General features: G+C 41.5%; 2 protein-coding genes across 7 annotated transcripts in view; both read right to left on the minus strand.

Annotated features, from left to right (window-relative positions):
* Positions 1 to 20,460, minus strand: part of ncam2 (neural cell adhesion molecule 2) — a 398,045-nt gene that overhangs the window by 18,091 nt on the left and 359,494 nt on the right. For 2 of the 6 annotated variants that reach the window (XM_005167809.6, XM_073911545.1), the window contains exon 16: positions 16,921 to 18,090. In XM_005167809.6, coding sequence (XP_005167866.1) covers positions 17,975 to 18,090 — 116 coding nt within the window. In that variant the 3' untranslated portion in view covers positions 16,921 to 17,974. 6 annotated transcript variants of the gene reach the window in all.
* LOC141376165 (uncharacterized) lies at positions 8,906 to 13,462 on the minus strand. Its single transcript, XM_073912901.1, has 3 exons — positions 11,855 to 13,462; positions 9,536 to 11,802; positions 8,906 to 9,219 (listed from the first exon to the last, which is right to left on the minus strand). Exons 1-2 carry the CDS (start codon positions 12,935 to 12,937, stop codon positions 11,719 to 11,721), a joined length of 1,167 nt encoding a protein of 388 aa, XP_073769002.1. The 5' UTR covers positions 12,938 to 13,462; the 3' UTR covers positions 8,906 to 9,219; positions 9,536 to 11,718.

Genomic DNA, 20,460 nt, shown 5'->3' on the forward strand with positions numbered 1-20,460 from the left:
AAATGGATATTTGTACAGTGTGCTAAACTATTGCTGGATTGTGAAATGACCTCCACCTCTGCAATGTCTTTACTTGTCTTGTACTTTGAATTGACTGTCGCTTATTATGCTTATTATATTGATAGCTTCTGATTTATGACTTTATACACCTGGCTTTTGAATTACTAGCTAGCAGAAAGGACTTCACTTGTTTCTCTTGCTGAAGAAAAAAAAAAAATCTTATTTATGGTCCGGGTGATCTGCTGTAATGGACAGCAGTAAAACAACAGGTCCATTTTCATTTGCCAGAATCTTTTCCAGCTGGAACCGTCAACAAAGAGCCATTCTAATCTTATAAGAAGTCAAGCCACATTAGGAAATAAAGGCCTTAATGGACTGGATTTTCAGATCCTTTCTTTTAACGAGAACAATATTGAGGTTTTTGACATGCCCATAAATGAAACGCAATGTTCTATTGCCGTGTAATGAGAGAATGGAGAGGGCAGCACGTAGAGATGATCGAGATTAATGGCCTCCATTGACCTGACTTCCATTGATTCGAGATCGTCTTAATTAGGTCAGGTATGCCGTGAGGGTTTTAAAACCTCTCATCCTTTTCACAATGATAAAAATCTACAGATTCCAACTGCAAAACATTATGAGATCCTAATTGTGATTCTGTGCTGTGAACTTCAGAACTTATTGACCGACAATGGCTAAATGCAGAACACAAGGGAAACTTTTTGTTTCACCTTTTTAAAGAAAGAGAAGGAAAAGTTGATGCTTTGTGAAAATATTCATACCTCTTACCTTCTATAAATGTATGTTTCCATTGCATTTGGTAAAAGTTGCCACTGTAAATCTGCTAAATTGTTTTTCTGACGTGATTATTCAAAATACTTATTTTTTCCTTGACTGTTTTACTCACATTTGTTCTATTCAACATGCAGTACATGGATTTATATAATCAAAGTTCTTGTTAACACTTTATTTGGATGGTTTCAAATCAAATGTGTAACATCTGGTATGCATGATACCTCCAACATTTTAAAAAAGTAAAAAAAAAATAGTCCGTAATTTTTGCACATTAGAAAATCAATTCAACCTCACGTTGTGTGAACTGTATTGACACACTGCCTCCAAAACTTTCGAACATCATAAAAAAATTTGAACTGGGTTCAGCACTTCGGACTCAGTGTGCAAGGTTTGAATATATGACACTTTTTTGGACACGAATATGAAAAAAACGCATGCAAAAATTTCAGACTTCAGTGTGCAAAGACCTTAAGAGTAAACTAGTTGGCTAAAAAACCCATTCCTATACATAAGAATACATTTTTTTTGCAAAAGTACATGCATAAAAATAAAGTTTTATACTCTTTGCAGGTCTACAGTTTTAAATTGAAATTCAACATATCGGCAGCTAGCTCTTTGCAACTTTCAGATGGTCACCCACTGAAGGTAAGCAGGGCTGTGCCTGGTCAGTACCTGAATGGGCGTCCTAACTGGTCTGGTGCAGTATGGCTGTCAGCAGGTCATACAGGTGGATGCTGCACACAGATGGTGGTTGAGGAGATTCCCCCAAAAATGTGTAAAGTGCTTTGAGTGTCCAGAAAAGTGCTACATAAATGTAATTTATTATTTGTTTTATTACTATTTTGACAGATAGTTGTTGGAAATGTTTCTTTGTGCATTTAGTATGTCAATGAATTTCCCCCCAGATAAACTGGCAAAGTGCTTGTGATTAGAGCTGAAGATCTTTGCCCGAACCCGACGGGACCCAGCGGAACCAGACGGGTTTGGGTGGGTTCGGGTTTGATTTCTATCATTTTAGACGGGGTCAGGTCGGGCCAGGCTTGGCTTTGCTTGTGCAATAGGTAAATGAATAGTCATGTGATGCATTTCGATTAGCGCGAGAAAGTAATCAAAACGTTTGCTTCAACATTAAAATCCATCCAACCAGAAGTTAAAAAGAGCAAATTTAGATGGTGGTCAAGCCAGTCACTAGTTCAGAAGCAACGGCCATTCTAGCTGCCAAGGTATTTTGGCAGTCGCTCACACACTGCGTAAAAAATCATAACGTAGACAGAGTATACAGGCTAATGTTGGCATTAGGTTATTTTTTTAATATTCAGCTTCACCGTCGCCTTAAGGCCAGATTGTGAAGAGAAGTGGCGAAACAATTCTTGCACAGCCTTTATCTTAATTTTGTTATTGCCAAAATACCCATCATAATTAAGAATTTATTTTAATTTTAATTGTTAAGACTTCTTTTTATTGTTGTGTAGGCCAATTTAAAGGGTAAGTGTGTTTACCTAGGCCTATTTAGAATGCTGAAATGTTACGATGTTACAGAGGACTAATTTTATTTCTTTGTTCCAACTTCCAAGTGTCATATAGCCTACGTTTGTTATGTTTATTGTTTACCTAATCTCGGATAAGCTTTACTAGTTTGTAGCCATTTTAGTGAGGCATTTATAAAATGGAACAAACAATATATAAGACTTGAAAATTTATAAAGGAATTTGTATTATGCAAACATTTAACATTTAATATTATAAGCCAAGTCCATTATAGGATATACGTTTATTTTAAATTCGAAATATATATATATATATATATATATATATATATATATATATATATATATATATATACACACACACACACACACACACACATACACACACACACACACACACACACACACACACACACACACACACACACACACACACACACACACACCACACACACCACACACACACACACACACACACACACACACAAAACACACACACACACACACACACACACACACACACACACACACACACACATATATATATATATATATATATATATGTATATGTATATATATATATATATATATATATATATATATATATATATATATATATATATATATATATATATACACACACACACACACACATACTGTACAATTCAAATGCAGGTTTTTGTTTCATTTAAGGCTAATTTATACTTCTGCGTTGAGTCATCGCTGTGGCCCACGGCGCATGCCTTGCACATAGTCGTGCATTTATACTTCTGCATGTTGTTTGTGTTGCTCTGCTGTAACTCCAAAATTGCAGCTCTGCTGTTATTCCAAAATGCTAGCTGGCAGCGGGTTTTTATGTTCGGATTTCTTAATGGGTGTTTTGATTTTTCTGAATGCTGCACTTAATGTACAAGTTGCTTAAACTTACTCATTCAGATTCTGGAACCTTTTAACATGCAACATTATTCATAAGATAAACACAAAACAACAGTTTCCATCTAGTCACTGCTACCAATCCAACCAATCACAGTGCTTGTACTATGCATTGTTGCAACGTGTAGTCACATTTTGTAAAACGTGCACGTTAACATCAGCATCAGCCATGGCAGGGGTCCACAACAGCGCGAAGGCTGTGCCAGAGCATACGCCTGTCCTTGAAATATAAATGAGCCTTTACACTGTTTTGACCACCAGGGGTCTGTTCTTCGTAGGTGGATTACTCAATTGGCTGGATTTGGATATTGACGATTTGACACGATCAGGACAGTTTAGTTCTTTAAAACTCATCTAAGAGTTGTTGTCATAGCAACAGTTCTGGTAGCTCAAACCTGGTCGGGAGCAGGTTCATTTCATATAAACAGAATAAGATCGGGTCATTTCAAGCGAAGATAATACTGAAAGTATGTACCAAATGCTGTTTTCTTGTAGTAGTTACATACACTTGGCAAAATAGTTAATATATATATATATATATATATATATATATATATATATATATATATATATATATATATATATATATATATATATAAAGTTAAAAATATATATATTAATAAAACTTATGCAATCTGCACTCCGAAATAAAGTACAAAGACTACCACCTGGTGGTTCAAAAAGAACATTTATTGATATGAACTTTTTACTTACAAACGCATACATGCACAATATTTATATAATTTGATTTTATTTATAATATTTTAATATTACATTATAATATTATTACTATAATATTATATTTTAATAACTTTTTTAAAATGATAATAATTCATGCAGTCTTGCGCATGGTTTGACCGCAAATATACCAGTGATTTAAATCATTTTAAATCATTAATTGATGCTTCCCAAAGGTTGCAGACACCTTTACTAATATAAAACTGCTTTTTTGATGCAAAATTTATTTTTACAGTTATTATTAACGCTGCTTAAAAAAACTTGAGTAGGTCTAGACTACTATAATAAAGAAAATCTTCTCTAAATGTAAAACTAAATACATTGATATGCAATGAAATACATGATGAATACTCTTGACACATGTAAGTGTAAAGCCTGCAGCTTATGTGGAAAGTAATTTGCGCATCATATTTAACAAACCGTTTACTGCTAATTTGATGTAATTTTGCTCACATGGATAATTGAATATCAATTAGATGATGTCGTTGCGCTGCTGTGCCGTCAGCCAATCGTTGCATTAATGATCATAAATTCGGGAATCGATAGATCTCTCCTTCACAATGAATGCAGCGATCTCAGATCCGTTCAACCAGACATTTTAATCTGATTCGCAAACTGGTTTGAAGAACCAAATTAGCCAGTAATCAGTTATTAGGATGAACAGATTCAGGAACTGCCAAATCATCTTAGATCATTTAAGTGAGGTACGAAGAACGGACCCCAGGTGTGCCTATTTGTTTTGAAATATTTTAATCATGTTGTAAAGAGATTAGTTTAGCTGTTTTGTAGCTTTGAAAAGCTTCTATTCTTCCATTACCAATCATGACATGGCGAAACAATAAACAATCTTACCAACAAGGGTGATACATCTTTTACAAATTCGTACAAATTAGCCACTAAACTGACAAAACGTAAAATAGTTTCACTTTCTCATGAGATCAGGCTGACAAAAGCATGACACAAGCACAAAGATACACATAACAGGAAGCAAAACAGGAACAGGAGGAGAAGACTAAAATCCAAAATAAAAGTTACAATTTAAATAAATCAGTTATGGAGATGTTTTCAGGTTTTCATATAGAGAGACAGTGGGAAAACAAATCTGTGCCATTCATTCACACATATGATGAACATGCTGACTTCAAATACTATAATAAATTCACATACACTGCATTATGTGGTGATTTGATTAAATGTACAGAACTCCAATTTAAACTGGACAAATTTTGTGCACTCTTTAATCATTTTAGTCACTTAGTTATAATATCAGTAACTAACAATTACAGTTTTGCAATTTGTAAATGAGTGCAAACCATTGTGAAGTTGAAGATGTTATTTATAAGTAAATAATCAATTCGTTAGAATATTTGTGGGGACCCCCAAAATAAAGCAAACCTAATAAATATGATTATTATGATTATATGAATCCTTTATTTGATCACCTAAAAAAGTATATGAACACAAACCAGTTTATATGGCAGTGTTCTACATCAACACTTCATTGGCACAATGACGAATCACGATTATTGTTAGGAATCAGAGTTCAGAGATTGTAGTTATTGCATCAGTGCAAGCTAGTTTATTTGATAAGACTTCTACACGATTCTTGACATGAATTCTACTAGATTCTTCAAACATGTTGCATCAGAATAGCACAATCTATAGTTCTGCACTTCACATTTCATGGACTTCAAAACGCACTCCTCAGATAGCAGAAAATAAATAATCTTCTGACAACAGAAAATCACTTCATTCAATCAAAATTGCAGGATCCAGACAGTCAAGAAAATGAAGCAAGGCATGCCGGAAAAAAATATTAGCTTTGATTCAGCAATAAAACAAGATATCATAAAAAAGTGACAATACAAGATGTTTTGTAAAACAATGTATTCAAAATGAATCTTTTGAAAAAAAATCTTATGAATATATTAACTTGAACAAATATTTCATACATTACAACAACAACAACAACAACAATAATAATAATAATACATAATAATAATAATAATACATTATAATAATAAATAATAAGGCTCATAATAATTATATTGTTGTAGTTGTAGTTACTATCATACATGTCTCTTAGGCATGTAAATAATAATAATAACAATAATAATAATAAAAAAGATAATAATAATAATAATTATTATTAATATTATTGTTGTAGTTGTTATTGTTACTATCATACATGTTGCAAGCATGTTAAAATAATATATATATATATATATATATATATATATATATATATATATATATATATATATACACACACACACACACACACAGATATATATATATACACCGAAAATCCCATACGTGGATTTAGAACATCAAATCCACTTATAGCACTTCCGTTCCCCTCCTCGGGGAACGAAGGGTTACTTCTGTAACCTCGAACGTACTCATAAACATCTGGCAAACATTTTACATGTCATCGGTCACGGCAATTATTGCAATTATTGCAATAAAATTGCAATAAAATTGCAATAAAATTGCAATAAAATTGCAATAATATTTTAATATTGCTGATTTACTGTATTATTGATCAAATAAATGTAATTGTAGAATAAAAGTCTTTAAGAAATGGCCCCAATATTTTGAACACCAGTGTAGCTGATATTAGTGCCGTGACCGATGACATGTAAAATGTTTGCCAGATGTTTATGAGTACGTTCGAGGTTACAGAAGTAACCCTTCGTTCCCCGAGGAGGGGAACGGAAGTGCTATAAATGGATTTGATGTTCTAAATCCACGTATGGGATTTTCGGTTCAGAAGCCGCTTGTCTGAAAGAGTATTGAACGGGCCAATGAAAGCAATGAATTGGCAGCGTAAGCTTGCGCAGGTGTGCTGCATTGCCAATTAACTGAGCATATAAGCACACCTGGCGCCAGCAAACGCCATCCTTTTTAAATTGAAGAGACTTTTAAACAGCTAAGGAACAGTCATTATGGCGACGGAGTATAGCACTTCCGTTCCTCTCCTCGGGAACGAAGGGTTATTTCTGTAACCTCGAACGTTCCCCTTCGGTTGGGGAACTCCAGTACTATAAGTGGATTTGATGTTCTAAATGCACGTATGGGAGCCATTGAAATCGCCATAATGACTGCACCTTACCAAGCGTGACGTACCCAAATCATGGAAGGCGCGGTCCTCCAACGTGCCCTTGGCCCTAACTTATCCCCACTTCAAAAGAAGCTTTACGGAATAGGTATATTTTTTTGGGAGTCGCTAGCATCTAGATAATTCTAGGAAATACGACAGTACGTTGGGAAGCGTGCAATATATATAATTATTATTGTTAATATTACAATTATTGTTATTATTATTATTAAAATAATAATATTGTTGTTGTTGTTATCATACATGTGTCTTAGGCATGTTAACATAATATTATTAGTAATAATAATAAAAATAGTAATTATTATTATTATTATTAGTAGTATAGTAGTAGTAACAATAGTTGTTGTTGTTGTTGTTGTTGTTGTTGTTGTTAGGTGTTTTAGGCCACAAATTATCATACTAAAAGGATTTTTTATAATAAAAAAAGATTTTTTTTTATAATATATACATAATTAGCTTTGCACAATAATATAAATTCATTTATTCATTCATTCATTCATTTTCTTTTCAACTTAGTCCCCCTATCAATCCGGGGTCGCCACAGCAGAATGAACTGCCCAATAAAATAAAATTGCAATAATATTTTAATATTGCTGATTTACTGTATTATTGATCAAATAAATGTAATTGTAGAATAAAAGTCTTTAAGAAACGGCCCCAATATTTTGAACACCAGTGTAGCTGATATTAGTGCCGTGACCGATGACATGTAAAAATGACTGTTTTAGCTTAATTCACTGCATTCGCGAGCTACAACCCCTTCATGGCAGCAACATTTCACACAAATATTCATATTCACAGACTGTGCACGATTCCTGTAATGTTGTTTCTCATCACTACTGAGAATATACAATAAAAAGGCACGGCAACATCTCTGCCAGAGGTGTACTTAGGGAATGAAAATTAATGTGCATTATATTTGGACTCACTAGTAGAGAGACTCACGTTGTTTTATGTTTCTCGTATTATCTGTAACACAAAGTCAGCCTGTTTGATTTATGATACCAGTGTTTAAAAGTCATATCAATTTGAAATCCTACTTGACTCCATTTAATGAGTGCTGCGTAGTATATCTCTGTGTGCGCGTATCAGCAACATCATTAAATGCATTCTCTCAAGCGATGCAACTGCTGACATTTCCCATAGTCATAATAAAGCAAAACAAAAGAGCCTGTGGATGCACAGAAGATGGAAAAGCCCTCACGCTGGTGGCTTATACTGTGTGTTTGTAAACACCAGCAAAAAGGAGCTCATTAAACATAAAGCCAAGGGTCTGATTGCGACTGTTACAGGTAGCAAACAAATTAGCCACTCAGTTTTTTCTCCTTCTTTGTTGTCAATAATGTGCAAGACCTTTACGGACAAAAAAGCTGGTCGATTTTTGGCTTGAAGAGTGGCCAGGACAGTGAGGCGGGACAGATGGTCTCACAAGCATATATAATAAAGCCACTGTTAAGGAGCAATGGCGAAAACCCAAAGTATACTTCGTTTTTTAAGAGCATAGTCAAACACTCAGCTTTTCAAAATATACCCCATTTCAGACTGATCTTTTTAATGTCTGCCCTTTTTCTGTCCAGAAGTTATGAGGAATAAAAATGTTGTTGTTCTTGTTTACCCTTCATTGTGTGAAGAACCATATATAGGAACTTAATTGACAGTCATTACAATATAATTAATATTTTTAGTCCATCAAAGTTAAAAAATTCTTGCAATAATCCTCACTAATGGCCCAGGTATACTTAAAATGAAACTGAAGAACGAATTGAAATTATGTCATTTTGAACAAAACCCAGCCAACATTTCCAGATTTTTTTTTTTTTTTTTTGAGTTAAGGCAGGAGACCACATCCAAATCAACAACATTAGCAACATGAATACATTAAAGAGTTGAGAAGAGGAGCTGGTATAGAAGTGTCCGCACTTTTATGATCGGTCGTGGACAGATTTTTACACTCAGTTGGGGTCTTACAATGGACAAGAAGCCCACATCATCTCTCCACAGCTTTTCTATGAATTTGCAAACATTCAGTGCCAGTCTGTGGCAAATGGACAACAATGTAAAGATGTGACCTGCCATGTTGATGCTTCTCATGGAGAAGGTTGTTTGCCAGATGTTTATGAGTACGTTCGAGGTTACAGAAGTAACCCTTCGTTCCCCGAGGAGGGGAACGGAAGTGCTATAAGTGGATTTGATGTTCTAAATCCACGTATGGGATTTTCGGTTCAGAAGCCACTTGTCTGAAAGAGTATTGAACGGGCCAATGAAAGCAATGAATTGGCAGCGTAAGCTTGCGCAGGTGTGCTGCATTGCCAATTAACTGAGCATATAAGCACACCTGGCGTCAACAAACGCCATCCTTTTTAAATTGAAGAGACTTTTAAACAGCTAAGGAACAGTCATTATGGCGACGGAGTATAGCACTTCCGTTCCTCTCCTCGGAAACGAAGGGTTACTTCTATAACCTCGAACGTTCCCCTTCGGTTGGGGAACTCCAGTGCTATAAGTGGATTTGATGTTCTAAATGCACGTATGGGAGCCATTGAAATCGCCATAATGACTGCACCTTACCAATGCCTCTGATGAGAGGGCAGTCAAGCAAGCGTGACGTACCCAAATCATGGAAGGCGCGGTCCTCCAACGTGCCCTTGGCCCTAACTTATCCCCACTTCAAAAGAAGCTTTACGGAATAGGTATATTTTTTTGGGAGTCGCTAGCGTCTAGATAATTCTAGGAAATACGACAGTACATTGGGAAGCGTGCAATCCCGATAGGGAGGACGCTGCGAGGACCATCCGCACCCAATAGGGAGACAAAATGGAATTACATATGGACTAACCCTAAGGAGGGGGAGTGCGCATAAGAAGTGGTTAGCGGATAGGGAAGGCACGGGTCCACCCAGGGGGGGGACTTTAACCGTGACGGAAATAAGCATATGGGATCGCCAGAGGGGATCGTACATAGCCGGCACCTATACCCAAAAATGCGGGCTGACCAGCGGGCAGACCTAACGTAGTGGGCCAGCAAGTGACTCCTCCGCTGAGTCAGTGCTGGGGGCCTCGGAGGAATCTGCTGGGCTCACCGAACGGGGAACTTTACTGACAGACAGGAAGGTGCACATCTCTAAGTGTTAGGAAAAAAAAGGCACCGCAGTCGTGCTACAACACCCCACCGAGTTGTTTCCTCAATCACCAAGGGTTACCTAACACCCTTGGGGAAACCGGCTCCACTCGCAGATTGTAAAACCTTGCAAATGTGTTGGGTGTCGCCCAGCCCGCAGCTCTACAAATGTCTGTTAAAGAGGCGCCGCGTGCACACGCCCAAGAGGATGCAATGCTCCGAGTGGAGTGGCCTCCACATGGCCTCCACAATCCAGTGGGATAATCTTTGTTTGGACACGGCACTTCCCTGCTGCCGTCCGCCATAACAGACAAAAAGCTGCTCAGAAGATCTAAAGTACTGAGTACGGTCCACGTAAATGCGCAGGGCGCAAACTGGACAGAGTAAGGAAAGGGCTGGGTCTGCCTCCTCCGGGGGCAGCACTTGCAGGGTTACTACCTGATCTCTAAAGGGAGTGGTAGGAACTTTGGGCACATAACCCAGGCGGGGTCTCAGGATAGCGTGAGAAAAATCCGGCCCGAATTCCAGGCACGAGTCACTGACCGAAAATGCCTCCAGGTCCCTGACCCTCTTAATGGAGGCCAACGCGACCAGCAGAGCTGTCTTCAGGGACAGAAATCTTAAGGATACTGAATTGAGTGGCTCGAAGGGATCTGATCGCAGGCTCGTGAGGATGAGGGTGAGATCCCAAGAGGGCATGAGAGGGGGGTGAGTTGGATTAATACGCCTAGCACCTCTGAGGAACCGGATGATGAGGTTATGCTTTCCCACGGTGCCGCCAGCCACTGCGTCATGGTGAGCGGAGGTGGCGGCAACGTAAACCTTGAGAGTGGAGGGTGACAGCCTGCTATCCAGCTTCTCTTGAAGGAAAGAGAGCACAACACTGATCTGGCAAGATCGGGGGTCTTCTCTGCGAGAGACACACTATTCAGTGAATAGACACTTCAGGGCGTAGGCGCGCCTCGTGGAGGGGGCTCTAGCCTGAGTGATGGTATCAACCACCGCGGACGGCAGGTTACCTAAGTCTTCCTCGCGTCTAGGGACCACACGTGGAGGTTCCAGAGATCGGGGCGAGGGTGCCAGATGGTGCCTTGTCCCTGAGAAAGTAGGTTCTCTCTCAAAGGGATCTGCCAGGGGAGGGCCGTCGTGAGGAGGGAGAGCTCTGATATCCAGGTCCGGTTGGGCCAGAGGGGCGCAACTAACAGAACCTGCTCCTCGTCCTCCCTGACCTTGCACAGTAACTGCGCGATCAGGCTCACTAGGGGAAACGCATACTTGCGTATGCCCCGAGGCCAGCTGTGGGCCAGTGCGTCTGTGCCGAGAGTGCCCTCGGTCAGGGAATAAAACAACTGGCAATGAGCGTTCTCAGGGGAGGAAAACAGATCGATCTGGGCTTCCCCGAAACGCGCCCATATCAGCTGAACAGACTCGGGGTGGAGTCTCCATTCTCCAGAGTGGATCTGCTGCCGTGAGAGCGCATCGGCTGCATGGTTGAGCATACCTGGGATGTGAATGGCGCGCAGCGATTTCAGCCGTGGGTGACTCCAGAGGAGCAGACGGCGGGCGAGCTGAGACATGCGAGAGCGCATACCCCCCATGCGGTTGATTTACGCTGCCGCCGCCGTACTGTCCGTCCTGACCAGCACGTGTTGCTGCTCCAACACCGGAGAAAAACGGTGGGGAGCAAGGAACACTGCCAACAGCTCTAGGCGATTGTATGCCAATGCAGCTGGGCACCTTCCCACAGGCCCGCAGCTGCATGCCCGCGACACACGGCTCCCCAGCCCGTGCTGGAAACATCTGTTGAGACAACAACATGACTGGACACCTGTCCCAGAGGCACACCGGCCTGCAGGAACAAGGGGTCGTTCCAGGGGCTGAGGGTGCGGCGACACAGCGCAGTAACAGAGACTCGGTGTGCGCCCGCATGCCATGCGCGTCTTGGAACTCAATCTTGAAGCCAGTGCAGAAGTGGTCTCATATGGAGCAGTCCGAGCGGCGTGACAGCAGCAGCGGATGCCATATGCCCCAGGAGCCTCTGAAAGTATTTCAGTGGGACCACTATTTTGCTGTCGAGCTCCCTCAGACAGTTCAGCAACAGGCGAGCGCGCTCTCCAGAGAGGCATGCTACTATGGTGACCGAGTCCAGCTCCATCCCGAGAAAAGAGATCCTCTGCACCGGGGCGAGTTTGCTCTTTTTCCAGTTGACCTGCAACCCCAATAGGCGGATGCCGGAGCACCTCGTCTCTGTGCGCAGTCAATTGCTCTTGCGAGTGGGCTAAAATCAGCCAAACGTCGAGATAATTGAGTATGCGGATCCCCGCAAGCCGAAGGGGCGCTAGGGCACCCTCCGTGAGTTTCGTGAAGACCCGCGGAGACAGAGAGAGCCCGAAGGGGAGGACCTTGTATTGCCATGCTCGACCCTTGAACGCGAACCGCAGAAACTGACGGTGGCGCGAAAGAATGGAGACATGAAAATATGCGTCCTTCAGGTCTATGGCTGCAAACCAATCCTGAGGACGAACGCATCGGAGGATGCGCTTCTGCGTAAGCATTCTGAACGGCAGCGGTTCAAAACGCGCAGATCTAGGATTGGCCGTGACCCACCGCTCTTTTTGGGTACGATGAAGTATGGGCTGTAAAACCTGCTCTCCATCTCGGCTGGAGGTACCGGCTCGATTGCACCCTTCTCCAGGAGGGCAGCAATCTCCTCTCGCAAGACAGGGGCGGACAGGGGATTGACCCATGTGAAATACACGCCCGTGAACTTGGGAGGCCGTTTGGAGAACTGAAGCTCGTAGCCGAGTCTGATCGTGCGTATGAGCCACCGCGAAGGGCTGGCCCGCGCTAACCAGGCAGGCAGAGCCCTCGCTAATGACGTCATCGCAGCAATCGCTGACGTACCCGCGGAGGGGTAGCACGAAGCGGGTGTGCTGATCCGGGGAGCGCGAGGGTTCCACAGAAGAGCTGGAAGAGAGCGATTCGCTCTGGCTCCGCACCCTGACTCCAGAGAGGGGGCTTGGGGGCTGGGAGAAGGGAGACCGTCCCCGCAGCGCCCGAGAGCCGCTGGCGGAGCATGCAAACCCTGCGAGCTGAGAGGCAGCGCGTCCCAGACTGGCAGGGCTTGAGCTGTCACATCCGGGGAAGGGAGAAAATGCTCTTTGATTGAAACTTTGGTGGCACTGAAAAGTACCGTTGGAATATGGGCCTTCCCTCCAGCGGGGAAAGAGCAAGTCTCCTCTTCTCCGGATGGCCTGTCTCAGGGACGCTTTGCAGTCCGTTTACCGGACTTAGCGGCGCCCTGGACAGGAGGGGCTACCGGCTTTCGGCGTGCTCGATGCCTGGACGCTCCCTCGGCGAGGAGCAGCGGAGGTGGATGGCTTGGCCGGGGATGGAGCGGGCTTACGGCCCCGCCGATAGATGACTTTGCCCATCGCATCCGACTGCTCCTTCACCGCCTTGAACTCCTGGGTGAATTCACGGTGTCGCCAAACAGGCCAGCCTGGGATATGGGCGAGTCAAGAAAGCGAACTTTGTCAACATCGCGCATATCAGCCAGGTTTAGCCAGAGGTGGCGTTCCTGGACCACAAGTGTGGACATCATCTTCCCCAGCGCACACGCGGCTGACTTAGTAGTCCGGAGAGCATAGTCGGTCGCAGTGCGCAGCTCGTGTGACAAGCCTGGGTTAGATCCACCCTCGTGCAGCTCGGCCAGCGCTTGCGCTTGGTAGCGCTGGTAGGTGGCCATCGCGTGCAAGGCGGAAGCTGCCTGGACCGCAGCCTTGTAAGCTCTAGCTCCGAGGGAGGCAGATAACCTACAGGCTTTGGACGGGAGACGGGCCGGACCGCGCCAAGTAGGGGCGCCACGGGCACAGAGATTGACCGCAATGGCGTGCTTTACCGGCGGGATCTGGCAGCTCCACCATCCAGGGTGGTGAGGGCGGAGGCGGACGCAGCGTGAGCCTACTGTGCACTTCCAGGAAGAAGGGGACGAGAGGCTTCAAAGGCTTCGCCTTCTGGTCCTCTACGTAACACCCATCTAGTCGGTCCGGCCGCGGGGCTGGGGGATGAACCATCTCTAACCCGACGGCCGAAGCAGCCCGAGAAAGCACGGCCAACATGTTTGCTTCAGGATCCGTTTTGACGGCGCTCGCTTGCCCAGAGGGGGCGAGCGGGTCCAGACAATGAAAGCCCACCCTCCGATGCTGCGGAGGACATCTGATCTCCGGTGTCAGCGAGCGTGAGAGCTACCATCTGGTTAGACGGATCACTCCCAGTACCTGAAGCTTGGATGGAGCGATTGGAGGAGCGAGAGGTCCGCGAGCCCTTAGGCGGTGGATTATCTCTCGCTGGAACCCTCAGATCTGCCCGAGCGCGCGCTGCAGAGCAGGAGGCGACTGGGGTGGCACGCTCTCTTACGAAAGTTAGCCGCAATATCAACTGCGTGACGGTCATGGCATCGCAGTGACGACATGAACCGCCCTCGAGCACCACATTGACATGCTGGACCATCAAACATGTAATGCAGTGATCGTGCCCATCATCTGGAGCCAGGAAACCCCCGCAACCAGAAACGCACAGTCGGAGCGCCATCCTGAAAAGGACGTGCTGCACGACTGTGTTGCTCTTTTAGGAAGTTTTGCAACAATACGCACCGATCTGGAGGACCAGACCCAAAGGGACGCCAGGCAAGGGAGAAAACCCAGCTCGACCGTCTGCCGCTGCGTGGACTCGCTCTGGACCGGGAGACACTTGTTCGCTCGATGTGGCTGAAGTCAGCAAGAGGAACCCTCATGAAGCTCGATCAGAAAAGTCTCTGAAGCGAAAAGGATGGCGTTTGCTGGCGCCAGGTGTGCTTATATGCTCAGGTAATTGCCAATGCAGCACACCTGCGCAAGTTTACGCTGAAAATTCATTGCTTTCATTGGCCCGTTCAATACTCTTTCAGACAAGCGGCTTCTGAACCGAATCCTCCCATATGTGGATTTAAAACATCAAATCAACTTATAGCACTGGAGTTCCCCAACCAAAGGGGAACTAATGTTCTTCTCTCTCAGCCACCATTGTTGTTTAAGAGTACATGCGAGTAGGGTGACACATTTACAACCCTGCCTACTGCAGCACGGACATGTTGGAGAGTTAAAAAACAGTATGGCTCAGCCTCAGCCTTTTTAAGCTTGTTTTTGCACTCAAATGAAGAATGAATAAAAATTTAGTTTGAACATTACCAGGGCCCTTACGCTCTAGGTTTTTTCCTATGAGTATTTCAATGAATGCCCTGTAATGGGTTAATCCCGGGGTGTTGCTTGACCCTTATTGAGATTAATTTTTGCTAATTTTTTCTCAGTAATCTAGTTGTGTGTATTTTATCAGTTGTTTAGATTCAGTGAAGTACTTAGAAGTGGTCCACAAGACTTAGAAGTGATCCACAAATAACTATTTTATTGAACTAAACAAGTCTGCGAAATGGTCTGATATTGTTTACTCAGCTTGATTAATTCGGTTTCTCGCACGAAAACAGTAACTGGAAATGTTACAAGACAGGAAAAGAAAAAGAGCCTTGGATGAGGTATCTACAATCCATTTTAGCAAACAAATGCTAAAACTGTTTATTGTGCACAAGAACTTTGAATAAGTCTGTGCTGCATGCAAAGACAATGTTTATCAGTTTATAACCAAAACTGCAATAAAACATTATCAAATGCTAATTAAGAGCTATAAATGTCACAGTTTTGAATTGTGATCAACTTTTCATCCATTCACACATCCATCCGCATATGACAACACAGACGTCTGTCTATTTATCTTCATTAGTTTGTTGTTCTGTCTCTTCCAGGGTTGCCAGTTCTTTATAACAAAGCCTGCACTAATCAAAACTCAAATGTTCCCAAAAGTGCCAAGAGGGTAATACCATTCATTGAAATTGTGTCTGCTTCCCATGGGTTGAACCCCAAGACAACTTAGAATTAGCAAAATTCCACAGAACAAAAAAGACTTGGCAACTGCTTTCTTCTGTTTCTTTTCTGACCATGAAGCAATGCCCAGGTCATTGTTCCCACACTGTGGCAGACTAATTAGTGCAGAAGTAATTCAAAGCTTATGCAAAAGCTGTGGTTCCCAACCTTTTTTCTGCTCCAGGAGAATAATTTTTTATCATTCACCCTATTTTATGCCATCACCCCATAAAAATCAGAGCAGAGAATCAGCTGTTAAGTTTTTAATAATAACAACTACATAAAGATTCGTTGACTTGGGCCCAATCCCATTTCTATTTTTGTACCCCTTTCCCCCAAAAAAATGTACCCTTAAGAAATGGGACACCCCTACAACACCTGCACACATCATCATATGTTATTGCAATCTCTTGCCTCTTATGAGATCGACGATTGTGACTGCTGTAGTTATTCCAGTTGTGTTATTTTTTGGTATTTATCTTCAGGAAATCACTAAAGGTAATGATATCATGTTATCATAAAGATATCTTATCAATGTTATCAAACAATTTAATGACAAATTAAATTTGCTCTCCTGAAAAACTGATCAGAAAAAAAAATCATAACACAATTAAAATGGCCTCATGACAATCATAAAATAAAATCTCCTGTCATGGCAATCATATAAACATCTCTTCATGTAAATTGTAACAGAATGTACAGTATAAGGATAAATTATTATTTTTAAAATTATTTTTATATTTACTATTATTATTATTATTATTATTATTATTATTGGCAACGCGGTGGCACAGTGGGTAGCGCTGTTGCTTCACAGCAAGAAGGTCACTGATTCGACCCTCGACTGGTTCAGTTGGCATTTCTGTGTGGAGTTTTGCATGTTCTCCCCGTATTCGTGTGGGTTTTCTCTGGGTGCTCTAGTTTCCCCAAGTCCAAAGACATGCGCTATAGGTGAATTTGTAGGCTAAATTGTCCGTAGTGTATGTATATGAATGAGAGTGTATGGGTGTTTCCCAGTGATGAGTTGCAGCTAGAAGGGTAAGCGCTGCGCAAAACATATGTTGGATAAGTTGGCGGTTCATTGCGCTGTGTTGACCCCAGATTAATAATGGGACTAAGCCGAAAAGAAAAGAAATGAATTACTACTACCATTATTATTACAAACATTATTAGAATGTTAAATTTTGTATTTGCAGTGGTGAATAATAGCTCACTATTACTTTTTTTTTGCCTGATTCAGTCTATGGTCAACAAAAACTGCAGACAATCTGAATGAAAATGTAAATCCACTTTCTGACAGTAGGTGGCGCCTATAGAACCTCAGAAATATATCTGTTTCTGCATAACTGCTTTACATTAAACACAATTTTATTAGTCTGCAAATGAAAACGTTTTCTGACTATTAGTTTTCTTCAAATATACATTAATACATATTTCCGTTGCATCACAGTTAAAAACCTCTCACTGCCGTCTGCCATTTTTTTCACAATAAAACAAAACATATGACTTGATGCTGTGCCTTGCTAAATTTGCTAAATAATTTAATTCTTGACAGTTTGTCAAATTGCTGTAATGAATATGCTTTTAATGATTAATTATTAACCACCAAGAATTTAGTTTATCCTCAAACTGCTTTCCGACAGTATCAGTATGAGTTGGGTGACCCCTCATAAATCTTTGTTGGGAACCTAGGGTTGGGAACCATTTTTCTAGCTTAGACATAAAAACCGAAGTATACTTTGGGTTTAAGGGTCAGCGATCCACTGTTTGGGGCTTAAAAAAAAGCCCCTGACTCAGTCTTTTGGGCTCAGTCCAGGCAAGGTAGCAATGTCAACACAGACACAAGCACAGCAACAGTGACAGAGCAGCTCCGAAGACGGTCACCGTATGGATGGGCTGCATGGAGGGACGTCCACGTCCAGCTGGAGGAGGCTCACAACACTGATCTGCAATGAGATGAAGGGGAGGAAGAGGGAAAGACATACAGTAGGTGTGTGGAGCCAGCAAAGGACACAGGATGGTTACACATGGACAGAATGAAAGCAGTGTATTCATAACACCAGAGCGTTGGGTTAATGGAAAACGATGATTAGAAGAGAGAAAATGAGATCATTTTACCGCAGGTCAGTAAATAAATAGGGGATGAATGTGACATGAATATGAGCAGTCCAAACCAATGTCCGTTGAAAGGGTTTGTTTGATTGAAAGGATCGCGGGGTGTTTAGAGAGACACAGAAAAGCAAGTTTAGTGGCAGTTCATTGCAAAACAAAAAGCCCAGCGATTTGCGATGTGGCCCAGAATGCGTTGCATAATTCATTAGGTGGGAATTGGAGAGCAGGATTGTTTAGAGTGAAACAACGAGACGAAGCACAATAGAATTATAAATAAGAGCGTGGGCCAGTAGGGATGAAGGGGTGCAGGCGGAGAGGGAGAGAGGAAAGGGAGAGGATGAGGAGGAGTTGGGAGAGAATATACAAATGACATCGAATTAACAAGGTAAATTCAAGCTGCTGAGGAGCAGTGCTGTCAACACACACACACATATGCGCACACACACAAATGTAAAGCTATGTATGCACTGGCATTGCTTCTAGGAATATTTCACATATAATTGGACATGTGCAGACAAAATTTAAATATCATCTGTCAATATCATGGCATTATTTGAGATAGTCCTTTTTCAGACATTTTGTTCATCCTTTACTAGACGGACAAAAAAAATAAATAAATAAAATAATGATCGACTTGTTTTTGTTGCAAACATCAGGGCTTCCCATAGATTTAAAATATTCTTGTGGTGGTAGCCGGATTGAAACACCATTTACCCACAACACATATACATCACAATAGTTAACTATATGCAACAAACTAAACATAATTTAATTTTAACAATAGTTTAATTTATTTTACAGAATCAGAATTAGAATGAGCTTTATTGCCAGGTATGTTGTCATATGTTGTGAGCTTCTACAGTGCAACAGCATTGCAGAGACAGGACAAAAAACAGATAATAAATATATTTAAAAAAATAGTAGTTAAAGGAAATATCCAAATTGACAGGTGTATGTACATTACTATATACAACATTGTATGTGCAGCTGTTTTGTGCAAATTGGTATGTAAAGTGTGTTGTTAAATATGTGTATATGTGTATAAAAAAGTGTATAGCAAGTTGTGATGTTGGTTCCACAATTATTATTATTATTATCATCATGTTAGGGAAGCCCTGAACATGTAGTCATTGCATTACAAAATCAATCCATCTACTGTCTACGCAGTGGACATCTTAATGTCAAAATGACATTGAACATGTCAAAAATGCAAATCAGTTTACAGATTTTAAATTTTAGATGTCAATTAGATGTCATTTTGACATCAGGTAGTTTACATGCATTGTATAAAAACAAAATCTAGTATAATCTGTAGCTGAAGCTATCAGAAGAATAAAAAATTTCTTCTAATATAATACTTTGTGTGGTTAATAAAAGGCAACATTTTTACAACAATTTTTATTCCATCCATCCATCCATCCATCCATCCATCCATCCATCCATCCATCCATCCATCCATCCATCCATCCATCCATCCATCCATCCATCCATCCATCCTATCTTTTTGTCTGTCTGTCTGTCTGTCTGTCTGTCTGTCTGTCTGTCTGTCTGTCTGTGTGTCTGTCTATTTAACAATTGATCGATCAAACGGTCTGTCTGTCTGTCTGTCTATTTAACAATTGAGCGATCAATCGATCGATCGGTCGGTCGGTCGGTCTGTCTGTCCGTCTGTCTATCTTTCACCCATCTATGCTAGCAGCATTTACATTATATTTTTAGGAGGTCACTTTATGAAACAGCTTGCAGCTACACTTTTGTGTTTATTGTGTTCATTTGCATGCCCTAATTTAAATCCACTCACGTACAGGTGCAATTTAGCTTGGTTCATTAAAACAAACCTTGTTATTAGAGCAGTTATGAACCTGGGACCCCACACGCTCAGAACAAAACAGCTACATCGATACCATTACATATTTATCCTGTTCTCCAAACATCTGTCAACAAAATAACAAAATCCCATGATCGACAGTAATCGAAAAAATGGAAACAATAACTGGTTTCTTATACCGTTCCTATGTGTCTGTTGATTTTTAGTCTACAGCAATAAAACCTCTAAATCAAAAGCTTCCGGTCAGTCCACGATTCAGAAATTGTTTGAAAAACAAGTCACTTATACACCAACATACCATGGATATATACACTAGATATCGCATTGGGACCCTGAGCATGCGTCAATAGCGCCGCCACATTGGTACAGTGCTCTC

Source organism: Danio rerio, chromosome 9 (genome assembly GCF_049306965.1).
Source record: "Danio rerio strain Tuebingen ecotype United States chromosome 9, GRCz12tu, whole genome shotgun sequence".
Taxonomy (NCBI): Eukaryota; Metazoa; Chordata; class Actinopteri; order Cypriniformes; family Danionidae; genus Danio; species Danio rerio.